Consider the following 16,786-nt stretch of genomic DNA (forward strand, 5'->3'; position numbering starts at 1 on the left):
TTTAAGTTTTAAACAGATCATCATCAAGTTTGAGGTGTAGCCATTTTATATTAGTCTTAAATTTTGTGTAAAATTTCATGAAAATCGGACGACTGTATCATATAGGTGCCAAACAAACTATCGTTTGGTGTAGAGGAAATATGCAAATCTGTGAACTGCAAATATAATATGTTTAGGTGAATGAAATGAAAACAGGTGTTACTTCATTGTTTTTAATCATAAATATATATAATTTATATTGTAGGGATTCCTACTCATAGAAGTTCAAGGTAAGCACACTAATCATATAATAAAAACTTATTTTATATACAAAAAAACATGAACAATTTTCTTAATACCTTTGAAGTTAGCTAAGTATTAAGATGTCAAATATTAAATATATCATAACTAAGCCAAAAATGCATTAATTTCAGTTTTTATTAGGGTAACAAATCTGCATACTCAATTCAAAAATTAAAAAAATTCAAATTTTCGTAAATTTTTCACCATTTTAACGATACCCCTTATAAAAATTTAAATATGTCAAAAAATAAATTTATGCCGGACCTGGCTAGATCGATTCGGCTGTTAATGCTGATCAAGAATATATATGAATAATAGGATCGGAAATGACTCCTTTACTAAGTTTCAATCTTTCGACTGAAAGATAGGCTTTGTTTAACTATTTGGTACATAGAGCGCTCTCCTCTGCGATTCTCAAGTCTTATACTTAAGCAAGGTCCTAGATAGAGGAAGTTTAGTTTTCTTCTTCTTCTTTTATATAAATTACTAATTTAGTGCTTGGTGGTTGATAGACTTTGATCAAGAGGATGTGGCAACCATGGCTAGATCGAGTCGGCTGTTGATGCTGATTAAGAATATATATGAATAATAGGATCGGAAATGACTCCTTTACTAAGTTTCAAGCTTTCGACTGAAAGATAGGCTTTGTTTAACTATTTGGTGCATAGAGCGCTCTCCTCTGCGATTCTCAAGTCTTACACTTAAGCAAGGCTCTAGCTGGAGGAAGTTTAGTTTTCTTCTTCTTCTTTTATATAAATTACTAATTTAGTGCTTGGTGGTTGATAGACTTTGATCAAGTGGATGTGGCAACCATGGCTAGATCGAGTCGGCTGTTGATGCTGATTAAGAATATATATGAATAATAGGATCGGAAATGACTCCGTCACTAAGTTTCAAGCTTTCGACTGAAAGATAGGCTTTGTTTAACTATTTAGTACATAGAGCGCTCTCCTCTGCGATTCTCAAGTCTTGTACTTAAGCAAGGTCCTAGATAGAGGAAGTTTAGTTTTCTTCTTCTTTTTGTGTGTTTTTTATATAAATTACTAATTTAGTGCTTTGTGGTTGATAAACTTTGATCAAGTGGATGTGGCAATCATAAAATTTATAGTTTTCTTAATTAAGGTAAGACGTTAATAAAATATCGCTTGATAATTGAAACCAAAACAAGGCTCAAAAAAGTCAAGATACATGAAAATATGGTTTATATTAAATTATTGTTTAATTACCATACCCTTGGCCGTGTTGAAGAGCTTATTATTGATCTCGAAAAGTCTTCCAAGCTCTCTTTAAGAGCCGTGATGATCATGTTTATAGTAAAGTATACTTAACTCCCGAAAATAGTTTATTCAGCACAACTTACTAAACTAAGAACACAACAATGGTGATGATTGAAACTGCTCAATATAAAATATATATTAAATTAAGTTGATCTATATTTGTAAAGCAAATTTTTAAGAATTGGTATGCTTTTAAATAACAGAAAGTTAACATATTTCAAGCAATGCTTGTATCATAATTTTTGCAAAAGTAATTCTTCACACAAAAACCCGCTTAAAAAAGAAGGATTTTAAGCTTGCTAATATAAGCCTATTTAGGATTTTTTTCCCTTGTTTCTTTCCTTTTCTTTTTTTATACCCTTGCAGGGTATTATAATTTCAGTCAGAAGTTTGCAACGTAGTGAAGGAGGCACCTCCGACTATATAAAGTATATATATTCTGGATCAGGATCAACAGCCGAGTCGATCTAGGCATGCCCGTCTATCCGTCTGTCCGTCTGTCCATCTGTCCGCTTCTACCCAAACTAGTCTCTCAGTTTTAAAGCTATCTGAATGAAACTTTGTAGTTAGCCTTCTATATACTCTCACTCGTATATATGTCGGATCGGACGACTATGTCATATAGCTGCCATTGGAATGGCCGGAAAATTTTTACAAAAAAAATTATAACATTTTAATTTTTCAACAGATTTTCATCAAGTTTGAGGTATAGCCATTTTATATTAGTCTTAAATTTTGTGTAAAATTTCATGCAAATCGGACAACTGTGCTATACAAACGATCGTTTGATGTAGAGGAAAAATGCAAATCTGTGAACTGCAAATATGAATATCTTTAGGTGAATGAAATGAAAACAGGTGTTACTTCAATGTTTTTAATCATAAATATATATAATTTATATTGTAGGGATTCCTAGTCATAGAAGTTCTATCTGCAAGGGTATATAAACTTCGGTTTGCCGAAGTTAACTTCCTTTCTTGTTTTTATATATTTTTTATTTTCTTATGTTACTTAAAACTTAAGATCTTAATGTTTACCTCCTTTTTCGTGATTTTCCCATTTGATTCACTCTACCACCTCTAAGAAAGTTCGCTTCGTTTATTGATCGTTAAAAATGATTTAAACTTGACAATGAGACATTGTTAAGGGCGACGAGGAGCTCGTAAAATTCTGCGGTTTTTCGGTTTGTATGAGGTTTTTACTAAAAAAATAAGAAAACAGCAAAATACATACTCAAATTAAATAATTTTTCTTATTGTTTGCATGGAGCTACTGTTCCCTCTTTTTTGTGGTTTCTGTGGCTAGCAACATGTTGCTGGGAATTTGTTGGCAGTGCTTTGGCCTAAACAAAAATTCCCAACATGTTGCCGACCGGAGGGAAGAGGCAACAAATTAATGTTGTCGAAACACGAGAAAACCTTGTAAACTGTCGGCCGTTGAGGTAGAATCCCTTTTTGATTTTTGGCAGGCCGGGAATAAAACGAAAGAGAGAGCCTGAGCCTAAAAAAAAGGAGAACAAAAAGAGAAGAGTAGAGGCGCTGGGAAAGAAGCTTCCTTTGGGGAGCTGCACGCACGGCAACAACAAAACCCATGACGATAAGGGAAAATTGTGCTTAGAAGTTGAAGTAGAAATACCCTTTAATAAAAAATTATTCAAAAAAAATAAATCTTGAAATATTAACGTGTACGATATAATTATTTCAATTTTATAAGAACATAAGATATATTGAATCTAAATATATAAAGTTAATTTATATGAAAAAACAACTATTTGGTGTTGTTCCTTAATATTTCTTATTTATTAATATAATTTTCTAAGATCTAAAATAAAAAACTTTATAAATATCCCAAAGATTCTAACAGACGGACAGATAAACGGACAACCAGAAGGACAATATTGAATATGAGCTTTTGAAAAAAAACTTGTAATTAAATCCTTTACTTGGTTTTTAGAATACTTCTTAGCGTTAATAAATTTATACGTAAAACACACAGTTTCCTTACTTTCCTTACAAAATCCCCACTAAAATTATAATACCCATCAGGAAGGGTATTAAAAAAATAAAACAACTTGTTGGCGGCTTTTGACTTTGGCCTTTGCATGTGGACTTTGCTGTTTTATTTTTTTATTTTTTATATTTTGTTGTTGCCGCATTTGTTGCACGCTTAAATGTCTTCTAAGTGGCGTAAATCTTAAATTGTTGCCCCAGGGCCTTTTGGGCTGGTTGCTTTTTTATGGTTTCAGGACTTTGATTTGCTCTGGCAATCGTCGCAGATTTGGGGGATTAGTTTTAGCGTCTGATTTGGCCGAGTTTTTTTTGCGGTTTTCGAACTGATTTGATTTTTTCTTCTGCCTGGTTTTATTTTGTATGCAAATTTATGGTGAGAAATTTAAGGGGAATACTTTATATGAAAGTAATTTTGTGCTTATTATTGAACTTATCGATACGGTTGTGTCTGGTAATTTTAGGAATTTTGGTTTTTAATAGGATAAAGGAAGTCAGCAGACCCAATATTATGCAGTTGTTTGACCCAAGAAGATGTTTACATAAAAATATAGTTGCTTTACTTAAATGTTTGTTGTTTATTTAAAGACATGACATGAATAATTAAATAATTATCTAGAATATTTAATAATAAATAATACAACTTCCTGAATACTATATTTATAAAATACCTTCTTAAATATCCTTTAATCTCTCAAGCTTAACTTGTATTCACCTTAGCTTACAATTTAACAAATTCACAAGTCAACGCAGGACTATCGGCCTTCCCTTCCATCTATTTAGTATATATTGAACATGGCATAGGAAAATGATTGATTGTTGTCAATAGGAAGCTTGCAAAGAAATTAACAGTTCAAGTGTTGCATAAGTCGCACCCCCTCGAATCCAACCACCGCGCAGCTGTCAAAGTCGGAGCGTCATATAAATGACATAAAGACAGTCTAAAAAAAATAAATAAAACCATTTTTGTCACGCAGCCAAATCGATGACGTCGCAGCAGACGGCGGCTTATAATCAGTTCCGCTTTGGCCAAGTCACAAGTCGCAAAAGTCGCTGGATAAGTTGGAACTACGCGCCTATCACGGCCTATGTATCTCGAGGGCTGCTCTGCTCTGCTCTCTGATGATGATGATGACAGCCGCGTGTGATTGACAAGGATTTATGATTGTTGTTTTGCTACTCTAAGCAGTTGAAAATTTTCTGTAAAATTTCCTTGAAGGAATCTTACTTTGGGAAAATGGGGGTTTTCCACGGGAGGGGGAGAAAAGTGCAGGCCCAAGTGAATGACCTGGGTGCATTTTGTCATTTGGTGTGAATGGCAAAGCAAACATAAGCCCAACATTCATTCATTGCAAATGCTGTGAAAATTGCATATTATGGGGTCTGACAGGGGAGACACTCTATAGAGAAATACAGTATCTTTATCTTATAAATATGAATTTGGCTTATAAGAAACTATAAGAAACATTATAGGATACTATTCATCCTCTTAGATTGGCACTCATTACTTGAATCGAGAAGTACGACCAGCTACTGCTTAAACTATATGAATAAACATATTAAATAATATAAAAGAAGGTGAATGTTTTAAATTAAAACAAGAAAGGAAACTAACTTCGGAATGCTAAAGTTTGAAATTGAATTATGGGATCAAGCTTTGTTACCAGACACGATATATATATTAAGTGATATACTACAAATACGAAATATATGTCACAAAAATTAAAATGCAATTAAAATACACTTCCTTAGGCTTGGATTATTTAGCAGAAATTAAGTCAGGCATATATTTGGAAAATCAGTATCTTTTCTGCTCCTTACTAAGACTTGATTGTACCTTTTGTTAAAAATTTAGTAAGCCATATACATTTTTTAAAAATCATTATCATTTTCGATCCCTTATTCATGTCTTTACTGTACTTCTAGTCATCACTCCTCTTTTGGTTCACTCACCTCGCCTTAAGTAAACATTGTTTGCGGGCAAATTTTTCAATGCGCATTGCATTTCATCTCTAAACGAGATATGGGCACCAGGACGAGGACGCGAGTCCTTTTCAAGATGCCAAAGCGGAGCAACCGAGCTGGCCATACATATGTACATACATATACATATGAAGGAAGAGCTGGGAGAAGTGGTGTCTGCTGTGTGTATGAATATTCATGCCTTGCTTATGCATATTTGCGTGTCAAGTGATGCCACCTCTGGCCCACTGCTTCGTCCTCGTGTGATTCCCATTTCTGTGCTCATTGCTCTTATTCCGCTGCTGCTTCTACTTGTTCTTCTTGCTTCACGTGCAACGCGACGTATGTGCAATATTTCCGCTTCTGCTTTCGGTTTGCTTTTCAAGTTTGTTTACCATTGCACACGAGCTTTGAAAAAGTGGGAAAAACTGGGGAGCGCTGGGTGTGTGTGAAAAATTTTCTGTTTATGCTCACATTTCATTTGAACGTGAGTTTGTTTGTTTGCCAATTTGAAGTGCTAAAAAGTCGGTGGCTGAAGAGGGCCAAGGGGATGAATGTGGCATGTGGCATGGGGCATGGGGCAGGGGCACTGGCACTCTGATTGCAATTTGTGCTGAGTGTGCGGAAAAGAAATGCCAGAAAGGAGGTTGCCCTCCTGGACTCTGCCTTCCTGGCTCTGGAAGGGAAAATGGGCAAAGCCACATGTCACTGCGTCAGGACGAAGGATGGGACAGGATCAACAAAAGAATCTAAGCAAAGATAAAATTACCAAAAATATACTATAAACATAAATTTTTCTATGAAACTTTGCAGCAGTAATACTTGGTATATAATAAAAAATATGAATAAATTAAATAACACTGCAATTTCTATTGGATTGCTCATCAAATTTCATAGAATTTTTTCCCCATTATCTCAGCTCATTTTTCACTATATTTCCTTTAGTTTTTTCGTTGCTTTCCTAACCCATTTATTATCCCAAAGAGCTGAATAATAAAAAAAATATATTCTCATCAGTCCGATTTCGCGTGTCCGCGTGTCCATGACAATTGCCCAGTCAAAATGTGGGCGTGGTCGGGCATGTTGCACCGAGAGGTTCAACTGGGAATTTGCCATGGCCCAGACATCGAATCATCTCAGTGTTATGGAGATGACGATGATGACGATAATGATGATGACGACCAGGGGAAACTGGGAGTCAGAGCGAGCACGAGCAGAACCAAATCTCCATGGCGATGCCCTTGAGTGATCTATGCAAAGCACTAGGCGGATCACCACAGGATCTCAAGATCGGTGAATCGGTGGGTCGATGGATCGATCGGATGGTGATCGTGGCTAGGCAGTTGGTTACAGCCAAATGAAAGGTAGCCGTTGCCAGTAGCTCCCTGGTAGCCGACTAGTCATCAAAACTGGGAAATTAGCATAGACAGTTTTCAAGCCAGCCATTGCCAAAGTGCGTAGAAAATCATGAAAATGGCTACTGGAGTGGCCAACGAGCCAAGACACGATTCAGTTGGAGATGCACAGGGAAAAATTTGATATAATTTCAGATATATTTCAAGGAAAATATAGTTAAACATATTTATTGATAAATGTATACTAAAAGAAGTCAGGAACATATTTTCATAGGTTTAATAATGTCGTAAAATGAACTAAATAAAGAAATTTTTACTTTGTTTCAGAGGAAGTCTAGGGGATCTAAACATTAAATCATTTAAAGCTTTGTCTTAGTTTTAACTAGATATTTTTATAAAATATTTACCCGAGAAATAATTCATCCACTATCCCCTATAGATACATTTTTGGTAATACCAAAACAAGTAGATTTAAGACATAATTTTATAAAGATATTTAATTTTCCTAACTTCAACTTAAGACTAATCATTTTTTTCGCTGTGCCCAAGACTCAGCCTCAAAGCCAGCGGCATTAATTTCATACAATTAATGGAAATTATATGAAATTATGAGTGGAACATTGAAATTCCTTGCGAACATCACCCGGGACAACAAACCAGACGAAATTCACTGCCGACTCGCCATCAAAAGGAAAACTCCTCGCACTAACTTGGGTGGCAATTCCCATTTGAACATAGGCATGGACGGGGCCAAATGAAAGCAAATTAAATTTTTCACTGTCTTCTTAATTGAAACATTAGCCAAACATTTTAGCCAGCTCATTCCCCCGTCTCCTACCCCCCTCTACACTCCTCTGTTCATTTACATTCAAATTAACTCGTAATGAAAACGAGTCGGCGAAACTTTGACTTTCCGTCTGTGTCTGTGTGGCCGCTTTCCTTGTTTTCCGCGGGGGTTGTGGCATTTAATTAGTTGCTCTGATTGCTGCCCCTTGTTTATTACTATTTGCTGGCCATTTCTTCTCGGCTTAGTCAGTTAAATTATCCACGCCCAAGGATCTGGTTAACGATTCTGTTTGTTTTGACACTCGCTTGATGTTCATTTGCAGTCATTTTATGGGAAATCAGGTGACTTCGATTGAATGTGCAATGAAAATAAGGGGTGGGTTGGGTGACATTCGGAAAAGCTGTGGAATGGAAAACAATGTCGTAATTTTATTTAGTGTTGCTCTGGGGTGTATTGTGTGTGTTTATTTATTTATTTAATTATTTAGTTGCAGGATAAGGTGGAAATGTATTAATTGAGAGATAATTCAGATAGTATTTTATTAAACAGGGAAGAGTTGGAAGTTAAATGATTCATTAGCTTTAAATTGGATTTTATTTAGAATCATTTTCAAATTAATATAACTATGATTGTAAGGGATTTAGGAAGTCATACTTATTGGCAACTTTAAGCTTACAACGTCTCTTCTATTATTAGGAGATTAATGGTTAATCATAACAATATTAAATAAACTTATGCGATAAATATAAAATTATTCAACTGGAACTAGACTCTTTTGGTTTTCTCAACTTAATATTATAGATTAATTTTCTATCACATATATTTAACCTTTATCGTTTCATTGTATAATGTTTAAATCAATCTTACATTTTTAGCAAACTTAGTTTATAATTTCCTTACTGAACTTTAAGAAGGAAAATATCCTTCCCATAGATAATAATTTAATAAAAACTCTGGTGAAATTCTCAGGGTTGTCATTGATACAATTCTCGGTTGCACTTGCCACAACCCGTTCCCACCCCTTCCTACCCTAAAAATTTAAGAAGGGACCACACCTCAGGACACCCCTACTCCAAGTTTTGTTTTTCCATCGGCAATCTCTCAATTTCTCTGGGGCGTAATGTTGCCGTGGCAAAAAGAAAACAAGAAAACAGCAACACGTGCCCCTTTTAATTAAAATAAATAAATAGGCGCAAACACATAAATAAACAGAACACCAAACCGTGGCTGTGGAATATAACTACAATGCCAAAATAGAAATGATGATGATGATGGTGATGGAGACCTTCTCAGTTTCTCTGTCAAAAATTATTTCTGGATCCTGGTATTCAATTTCATGCATTTATTTGTAAGAGCGGGTTGTGCCCCGGGCCACCCCGGGAAGGGGGTGAATTTAACCCCCTTACTTCACTTTGGGGCGCCTTGAGCCATGTTATGGCCCTGTATTTTTTTTTTTTTTTTGGGAAACGTGCGCATTCGAATTTGAGGCGAATTATTATTTAGTTTCGTTTGGGAGAGACGCAAAAACGTTTCTTGGAATAAAACATTTTCAACGACTTAATTTTTGTATACCGCAATTTGCATGTGGAATAAATCAAATGTATGAAACGCATAAAAGACTCGGAGATACACACCCCCATATTGCCCCAGACATGAGTTATGGGTTAAGGTGGAGTAGCCAGGAGCAGGAGCAGGAACAGTAGCCTTTTGTCTGGCCGGGATTATGACCATTTATTTGCCTGTCCGCCTTGTCCCGGGGAAATATGCACTCCTTTGCCATCCTGTCCTGGCCAATACTCCTGTGGTTGGGCGAAAGTTTCGGCCTAAGGCGATTTTCCTCGGTACAAGAAATCCAAATCAATGAAGACTTTTGCCGCACAATGGAGCGGCATTAATAGAAAGAGTGGCAGAGTGGCCTGCACCCATTTGGCTTCCAGTTTTTGGCTTTTCGAAGAGTCGAGTTCTTGGCTTCCCGAACTTTGCTGGCGCCCTTTCATGGATTATGCATCGCTTAGCTTAGAGGAAAAACTTTCTCAACCAACTCCAAATTTATTTATTACTAATTGAAGGGATGTCGCTCCTTGGCGAATGACTTTTGCTACTTCGCCTTTTAATTCGATTATTTTTGCTGGCGGAAAAACATTTTCCACCGATTTCAATTTGTCAAAGTTAATTAAACCGAGTTAAGAACTTTATTGAGCATTTCCTGCTCGCAACAAATGAAAACCAATCAAATTTAATGCGAAAAACCCGGGAAAAAAATAAAAAGGGGGGCAAGGATGGTAAATGGAGAACTTAAAATACATATATCTGCGGCAGCAGCCATTGGGCAAGATATAATAATAATTTATGTTATGGCAGCGCCAGAAGATCTGCAAACGATATATGTATGTATGCCAGCCTCCATGCTCACCGACATTTTTGCTTTTCTGTATACACTATCTATAAGGATCTAAGGTTTTTCAGGGGAAATTTGGTACATTCATGAAGTATTCATATTTGAAAATTTAACTTTATCAAACATACCTTATAAATAATACCATTAAACATTAACATTTCATTTCCCACATATATAAAGAGTTATATCATTGGATTTCGAATTTCCTTTAGACTTTTGCTAAACTTTTCATTAATTCTTTGTAAGACACTAAAATAAATTAATATCCATGTATTCTTCCCTCTGGTTTCTTGCTTAATATTATAATTTTTACTCAACTTGATGCTCCTTTAATTTATCATTAATTTATTCACTTACTTCAGGGTATTCCCGCTTCATTTTTGCGCATCGTAACCAACTTCTTAATATTTTTCATATAAATGCACAAGTTTTTGATTGATTCAATCAAAACGAAGCAAAACGCAAACGGCGATCAAGAAGTGGACTTGAAGCTAAAGCTAAAGCAAAGTTGGAGGCATCAGGTTTTCTGCATGCCTGTCACGTAATTTATTGATTTAGCTCTTGGGAATACGAGAGAGACGGTTCGTGGATCGTGAAAAATGAAATGTTTGCCACTGCCAGCAGCAGAAGCAGCAACAAAAACAGACACTGTACAAAAGTTCTTTAAATCTTAAATATTTCTATAAAATTTTTAAAATAATTTAATCATATTTGATATAATGGTTTAGCGTTTGAGCCCTAAGTTAACCTCATTATTGACTTGCCCCTCCAAATGCATTGGTTTGCATAAGAAAGAAATCAACTTAACTCGGGATTACTTAACATATTATTTCATAATTTTATTCACTATTATTTCCGGTTGTAAATGCAAAAAAAAAAATAAAGAGAATATAATATATATATTAAATAGATTTATAAATACCAATAAGCAGCTGTGATTAAGTTAATTTAGAATGGCTTTATATACCTTTTCTGAGGTTTGGAAAGCGTTCCTAGTTTAGGCTAAGCCAATGTCATATTCATTGCCATAGGAAAATTAAAAGTGATTCTTAAATGTAATTAATTATTCTAATAATTACAGAAATTATTAATCTTTTATCAAATTTGTATACTTGGTAACCATAAACTTATTATTATTAAGTGCAGTGCAAAAAATATGTAATAGAAAAAATATATATTTCTTACCTTTGCAAGGTTATTACAATTCGTGGAGTCTGAAACCTGTAACATTGTAAAGGACTCATTTGTTGATATAGACATTAAAATTAATGCATTTTTGGCTTAGTTATGATAAATTAAAAATTCTACGGTCTAAATTCAAGTGTATTAGGCTCCTTAAAATAGCTTCTTTATTTCTTTTTAATTAGTATCAGCAGAAAGTCAAATTAATTGATTGTCCCATTGAAAATTTAGCATTGAAGTTTTGTAGAACGATGTTATCACCATCTTTTTTGAATCCTTTATAATCTTATAGTAATATTTTCTCAGTGTACCCACATTGGCTAACTGGCATGATGGCTGACCGAACTGGACTGGGGCTGATTGGTTGTCGATCGATTTGGCTGCCGGCCAGACAAATTCAAATGCATTGGCCCCGATCTGTGAATGCAACTGCTTCGGAAGGAGGGTTTCTCAGGGGGAATCAAGGGGATACGGTGCCAAGGGGATCAGGGGCACTTACGCATGTACGCCTCAAACGATACACAAAACTTGATCATCGGCGGGCACACAGCGATCATCGATCAACAGACAGACATCCCAACCCATCCCATCGCATCCCATTCCATATACCATCGCATCGCATCGTATCCCAGGCCATGGCACAGCATCTCCTCAGACAGCAGGATAATGGCCGGCTTGCCATTTTGCATTTTTGCATTTGTAATGAAACTGAAAACCAGAATGAATTGTAATTTGTTCGGAATCAAGCTGAATCGCAAGCAGGAACATCAATCCAGCCATGCCTCCACCTCGGTCAGCAGTCCAAGTCCCAGTTTCGTGGTCGAGATATAAGATCAGACTCAAAATTGCAATTCAGGATGTTTCCAGTGGATGGGGATAAGGTTGAACATGGTCATGAGGATGAGGATGAGGATGAGGTGGGAAGAACTTGATAGCATTCAACTTGGTCTGGGATGGCAGACAGTGGCAATTGAAGAGGGATTTTTGGTTGAAATAATAAACTTTGGAGGAAATTTGTTAATATATTTGAAAGTTTATTGTTAAATACTACAAAAACTATGTTTATTGCTAAAGATTTTAGATTCATAATAATATTTGAAGTGGAAATAAACACTTGTATAGTAGCTTTCTAAGAACTAAGCCAAAATATATAAAGTTTCTTTGAAGGATATTTACAAATTATTTAGAAATAATAGACATTATTTGTTTTTTTTTCTATCATGATCAAAAAATCAATCAATTAATAATATACTCTATTCAATTATATCTTTATTCTTGTTATATATAAACAATCCAAATTATTTTAGATGTACATTCTCATTGTGAAAATTATTCCACTTGACATTGCTTTTGTGATCAGCACAATGTTGGAAATAATATCACATAGGTTCTTAAAAGAACTACAAATAGAAAATATCCAATTAATTGAAATTATAATACAGTAAAAACTTCAGATTCAACTTCTTATTTTTGAAATCGAAATTCCCATTTTCGTTTATTTGCCAAGCTGATAGAATTAGTCTCCTTAAGGTTCTTCAAATATATTTTCTTTCATTTAATATAATAATTATATAATACCTTTCCATTAATATTCAAATCTAATATTGCTCCTACTATTTTTGCTTACAACTTTACCCATTCAACCCCACTGTCTTTAAACCCATATTTTTTTGTGCCGTCTTGCCACAGATCGCTTCCATTCGCTCCTTCATCTTTCGGACTGGCAATTCGTATGTAAAATCGCGCATTTTCAACTGTTATCAAAAGGCACTCTTCGGGGCCCCAGATCATCTCGCACTCACGCAGTGGCGATCTCCTCCCCAAATGGAGCCCTCTTTCTCCGCCTTCAAACAGAAGAAACTCCACCGAAGGCAACGCAAATGGCAATTTAAGTCATTTTGTTTTCTGCTCTGCTCTGCTCTTGTTTTTTATTCCTGCGTACGATTTTTTCGAGTTTCGAGTTGTTGCAAGGCGAATTCAAAATGGTTTAATATTATGCACAAATCGGGCGAGTTGCGTAGTAAATTATGGGCCATTAAGTGGCGGGTAACAGGTAACAGGTAACAGGAGCGGGAGGTGAGAGCGGTACTGTTTGGGTTTACCTGTCCCAGGCCTCGGGTATTCAAATTTTGTGTAAAAATGGCAGCCAGCCAGCCTTTGGGTGTAAAATGGGGGGCGGTGTCTTCGGCGTTGGGAAATCGTAGTAGCAGCCGCAGCAGCAGCAGCATCACTTCCAGGGAAATGCGTGCTACCTGAGGGAAATCCAAGTCTAGGAAAATATAGGTGGCAGCTGTCTTGGATCGTAAAAAGACTAATTTAAAAATCTGCTCCTTTGGCCTTTCAGCGTTCAGTTAGCCTCAGGATGTTGCCGCTACATCTCCTTCTCCTGCTGGCCGTAGTTGCACCCTCGTGGCAGGAGAATGCCACTGTAATCCATAGTCATACCTATGTGACCAAGGCGGGCTGTGAGGCTCTGATCAAGGAGCCCAGTCTTTGCGAGTGCCAGGATCAGGAGATCAAGTGTGAGAATCTTGTGCTTCACAGTGATAATACCCAGCTATATGGCATCACCTGTACTATCTTCGATGCCCGGGGATTTGGATATATACCATCGCTCAAGGTGGGCAATATTGGTTCTTTGATGATCCAAAATTGTGCGATACCCAATGCTGAGAGCATTAAATACTTGCTTAGTAAACTGGGAGTATCCAACTACACAGAAATGGAGATTTTCAACTATTTCGATCCCAAGAAGAATGATCGCGGCGAGATTCTGCAGCAGTATTACACGGATCACGAGAGTCTGAAGAAGGTCTCCATCATAGGATTCAAGTCCACACTGCCTGCTAATTTTCTGGAGCATCTGCCAGCTCTTAAGCAACTTTCCCTGAAAGGGAGCAGTGATTTACCTGGAGCCATCCTGCATCCCTTGCTGAACCTCACCCATCTGAATATTGTGGTCAAGAATCTGGGTAAGGTTTCGGGTCAGATCTTTGCCAAACAATCGAAAGTGCGTCATTTGATGATCGATTGTGATGCCAAGAATAGCAGCGTGGAGATGTCTGCCTTTGGGCCACAGGATCTGTGGCACATGACCGAACTGCAGTCCGTGGAGGTATTTAATTGTGGTGATAATGTGCCAACCGAGCTATTTTGGATGTCGGATCAATTGGCTTACATAGGCATAAGGAGCAACATTAGCTATCTAAGCAAGGATTTTCTCAAGTCGCAAAAGAAATTACTTACTTTGAGATTGGAGAAAAATAATATAGCCAGATTGCCGAATCAGTTATTCCACAATACCCCCTTACTACTGGAGATACATTTGGCCTTTAACAATTTAGATCGCATTCAGAGGTAAGTTTACAACTAACTTCAAATTTAACTAGAAATCTCTACAATAATTATCTTCCTTTTCCAGTGGCCTTTTTGACAAGCTGAAGAACCTTCAGGTTCTCAATTTGGAGCACAATCCGATAACCACAATTGCCCTGAATGCCTTCACACATATACCCACTGCCCATATCTACGTGGGTAAACTATTTCGGGCTGCAAAAGACAATGCCGCCGACTGGGCTCGTTCCACGAATGCCACCATCTGTGAGGAGGAATTCATCTACGGAGTATGCATCTACTGCAAACGCGATGAGTATCTGCATCATTTTGCCGACTCGGAAAATTGCAACAAGGCAAATCTAAAGGCCAAGGATGTGCTGGCCAAGAAGGCCTACGAAAATCAGCTAAAGGCAATGACCACCAACTCCTGGAAAACGACCAAGGAATGTAAGTAATCGACAGATACATCTTTTATCCCATTCCGGTGATTTTATGCCAATAATTTATATTAAATTTGACATGCGACCAGGAGCAGGACCAGAACGACTCCCCCCTCGAACATTCAGACTTGACTTGGCCAAATTGAAAACGAAATAAAAAGCAGAAAGCTCATGAAATACAAACAATATTAATATTTGTTGCTCGCTTTCAACGCTGATAAGAAAAGAAAGTCGGGTGCGAAGTCAACAAAACATTTTCGTATATAAATCATGAACGAAAACAATTTATCTTTTGATTTGTAGCCAAGGGGTGGTGGTTTGCTACCAAAAATGAAAGAGAAACTTTGCTTTCCGGCGGGGGGTTGGGAGAGAGTACAACATGTCAAATGTAATAAGGCCTAATGTTGTCTTCCCTTTATGTTTCATTTTTTTCTCTCCTCTTAGAGGGCTGAAACAGATTCGTAAGTGAAAGTCGGATGAGGAGAATCAAGTGAATTATATGCGGGTAGCGGAGGAACGAGGCAAATACCATTTGAGATTGCTATCATTTATGATAAAAAAATACGACATCTGACAGAAGCAACAGGGAAGTAAGAAACTCATGAGGAATACTCCCGTGTTATGCAAATCACATCTGACATTTGTTATTGTTCATCTAACATGTTAACTCCATAGGGGTGAGGTGGTGCTCCCACAGAGCCAAACATCTCATAAATGTCAAGGATATCACATGCTCAGTCGCTGTGGGTTGCCAGCGATGAAAGTAGATTGAACAGCAATCAAATGTAAATTGCTATAAATGGAAATGAAGATCAAGGGGTGGGATAAAGACCTCTAAGCGTTTCAAAATGGGTGCTTAAAATAATCTAGGGAAAGGGAGTACACTCCATAGAGTAGGAAAGGGATTGATTTACTTGTGACTTACTAGAAAATGTGGAAGATACTTATAATAATTACTGATTGTATCTTTCTAGTAAAGATCCTATACTCCTTGGCCTAACCCTTCAGCGACTGTCACCTATTTAAACCTCCTAATGGGTGGCATCCCCTCAAGTCTCCTTGATTTTCACATTCTTCCACTGTGGACCACTTTGATGCGCTTTAATGCAGGCCATAACTCATGGCCTCACTTACTCAGTCAGTCGTCTTCTAATCTCAATTTGCTGTTTGAGTTGCCACTAATAAAACGCACGACAAACTGACACCGCTGAAATCGAAGTGAACCACTGAACCACTCACGGAGGCGACGCCACCGAACACCACCACCACACCACACACAAGGCATTTGTGCCTCCGCCGATACACGACATTGGATTTGGGTATCTTTTAGTTTTATTTTCTTGCCTTTTTTTCTTGGCTTTCTGCGTTTCCGATAGACATAATTTGTCGGGGCGTGAGGTGACATTGACATACCAGGGAAAGAACCAAAAGGACAGTCATATTGATGGTCAGGAAAAGGGGTTTCTTCAAAGGGAAGGAAATCGATAATGATAGTAAAGTCTAAAATAGTGTAAGGTAAAAATTATATAAAATTAAAGAGCATCTAAAACTAGTCGAAATTAGTTAAATATGTTTTAAAAGAAACTAAATTAGTAGCAAGTATTTATTCCATTTAAATAAATACTTCCTTAAACTTCTCCTTTAAACCAACCCATATTTGCCTCGCTCCAAAACTATTTCACATATTCCTTAATCATCACAATTATTATTACTCGAACGTGGTTAAACATTTTCTCCAATATTCTATACAAGTTCCTCAAA

At 36.8% G+C, this 16,786-nt stretch overlaps 1 protein-coding gene and 1 long non-coding RNA gene across 4 annotated transcripts in view; one reads left to right on the forward strand and one right to left on the reverse strand.

Moving 5' to 3' along the window:
* The window catches only part of LOC110181170 (uncharacterized), a 68,413-nt gene that overhangs the window by 48,799 nt on the left and 2,828 nt on the right, over nt 1-16,786 (forward strand). For both annotated transcript variants that reach the window (XM_086832713.1, XM_086832712.1), the window contains 2 exons: nt 13,594-14,606; nt 14,671-15,032. In XM_086832713.1, coding sequence (XP_086688839.1) covers nt 13,612-14,606; nt 14,671-15,032 — 1,357 coding nt within the window. In that variant the 5' untranslated portion in view covers nt 13,594-13,611. The remainder of the gene's footprint in view (nt 1-13,593; nt 14,607-14,670; nt 15,033-16,786) is intronic.
* Nucleotides 1-16,786, reverse strand: part of LOC110179066 (uncharacterized) — a 69,067-nt gene that overhangs the window by 10,889 nt on the left and 41,392 nt on the right. The window lies entirely within an intron of this gene.

Source organism: Drosophila serrata, unplaced genomic scaffold (genome assembly GCF_035046125.1).
Source record: "Drosophila serrata isolate PLE 108 unplaced genomic scaffold, ASM3504612v1 contig_249, whole genome shotgun sequence".
Classification (NCBI taxonomy): Eukaryota; Metazoa; Arthropoda; class Insecta; order Diptera; family Drosophilidae; genus Drosophila; species Drosophila serrata.